The sequence below is a fragment of the Morone saxatilis genome, unplaced genomic scaffold, assembly GCF_004916995.1.
Source record: "Morone saxatilis isolate NCDOM2014 unplaced genomic scaffold, NCSU_SB_2.0 Contig21, whole genome shotgun sequence".
NCBI lineage: Eukaryota > Metazoa > Chordata > Actinopteri > Moronidae > Morone > Morone saxatilis.
In genome coordinates this window covers 20,967,882-20,970,011 of record NW_023339774.1, presented here as the reverse complement: position 1 = coordinate 20,970,011, position 2,130 = coordinate 20,967,882, and the positions used below count along the sequence as shown (strand labels likewise).

Genomic DNA, 2,130 nt, shown 5'->3' with positions numbered 1-2,130 from the left:
GACTGAAACTAGAGACTTAGACCAGAAACTCATCAGGAAACTGTTTACTGAGCTCATAAATCAACTAAGAAGTCGACTCATTTCTACATAAGTCTATCAGACTTTTTTTTCCAGCCCATGGAGCTGCCACTTGCTGGCAATTAGAAAGAATGCAGGTTTAAGACACTTCAGCATTGGCTTCACTTCACAGACCTCTCTGAAGCTCTGACCACTATATATACTGTCAATGGTTGGTCCAACTAGTCCTGCCTGTGTCTTTGTTTCCAGGGTCTTAAGTCCCCTAACCCCCTAACTCTGAGCCTAGATCTGGGGAACAAAGCCATGCCAGTAGTCACTATGTTAGATTTTTGTGAAGGCGTGCGGTTGAATTTTGCAGTGCCTGTTATTGGTGTACCCAGGCCTTAATGCTAATGCGGTAAACTGAATATTAATAAGCCCCAAAAAATAAGTTCAGGGAACATAAGTGACATGAGAGGGAAGTGAAAACCTCATATCAAATGCAGCCAAAATTGCTTCCATCTCCCATGCTAGTGCACATTTCTACTTCCAATACATTATTTAGTTGCAGTATGTTATGAATTTGGAATTTAAACCATGAAACAAATACTAAAACAGAAATATCTCATAATTCACTGCATAAAAGACAGAGATAGATAACCCTACCAAGGTTGGAAGAGGCTCGGCCCTGAGCGGCTCTGTCCTGCAGCTCCTGAGCAATTTCTAGCTGGTGTTGGTGGTACTGACGCGCCCTCTCCAGGTCCTGAGGATCACACAGGACAAAAGCATCAATCATGTTTATTTGTCACATTATCATCAGTACATAGAACATACAGAACAATTCATTTAAACATAGTCTTGAAATGGTTTTATACCAACCTGCATGCATCGGGCAGCATGCCCCAGACCAGCATACGCCCTCATCTCGATCGCTCTGTCGCCCTGCTCTTGTGCCAACTCCAGTACTCGTGTATGGTATGATATCGCCTTGTCGAAGTCCCGTTGAGAGTGGTAGGCACTGCCCAGGTTGCTGTACGCCCGCGCCTCTTCACGCCGGTTCTCCAAAGTCTGCCAGAGACATCATTTAAGTTATTTCGTAGCTCAGAAATTAACACTGTGGTTGTTCCGCTGCTTGTAGCGCAGTTTTACTGACAGTGTCCCAGTTCTTCAAATATCAAATATAACTAATGCTACATACATGCCATGAAATAATTAAAAAAAGGGCTTTTTAAAAAAAACTAATTTATAAAGAAGTATGACTTTAAATTAATCTCAGACAATGAAATGCAGTTTGAAAAGAGGTCTCAAAGGACTACGTAACAAAAAAATAATTTTTTTGTGTATAAAGAGCCCACACAAATCATACAGATGGACATTTCTTATGTTAGAAAGCTGCAACATTTCCAGCTAAAGAGATATAAACTGTCAAAATAAAATAACTTAACATAAACTCTCTGTAGTCAGGAGATTTTAATTAGGAAACCTTTTTTCTGGTAATTGTCAACAGATGGTCAATTAGTGTGCAAGAGAGGAAGCTACAAAGAGTGAGATGATGTTGGCTCCGGCGGCTGGCTCGCTTGCAAGTTTGCGCCTCATCCAAAAAATAACATAAAAAGTACAATGTGCTCAGATTATTGTCTGTTGTTATGTTTGTGCATGAAGAGCTGCACGGTGGTAGTTCAAATATTTACAGCTTTCACAACTTGTGCCCTGAATACATCTTTGGTAATAACTTTGTTATAAAATACTTTATCCAGCAAATGATAGACAGATGCTAAAATACAGACAACAGCATGACTGAAAGATATAGAGATGTAACTGCAAACGCCTTCAAACAGCAGCTCCCCTGTTCGAATTTATCATAGTCCTGAAATACAAATTACACTTCACACATATTAATCCGAAATTCAATTACTGGGTGGCTTTATATTCAATAAGTGCTTCTGGCTGGGTAATGTCTTACAGGTTTACATGAGAGATCCATTTTTAGCCTGTTTGTGAAACAACATATTCCCTGTGAATATATGGCTACTTTTTCACATGCTTTTGAAGAGGTTAAGCTATTATAATGTTAAAGGGTTATATAAATGAGATTTAAAACAGCTGCAAACAACTATTATCTATGTAAAGATA

At 39.2% G+C, this 2,130-nt stretch overlaps 1 protein-coding gene across 1 annotated transcript in view; it reads right to left on the bottom strand.

The window, feature by feature from the left end:
- ttc28 (tetratricopeptide repeat domain 28) overlaps positions 1 to 2,130 on the bottom strand; it is a 127,060-nt gene that overhangs the window by 34,367 nt on the left and 90,563 nt on the right. The window contains exons 7-8 of the mRNA XM_035668077.1: positions 877 to 1,065; positions 664 to 760 (exon numbers count right to left, since the gene is read on the bottom strand). Of these exons, the coding sequence (XP_035523970.1) occupies positions 664 to 760; positions 877 to 1,065 (286 nt within the window). The remainder of the gene's footprint in view (positions 1 to 663; positions 761 to 876; positions 1,066 to 2,130) is intronic.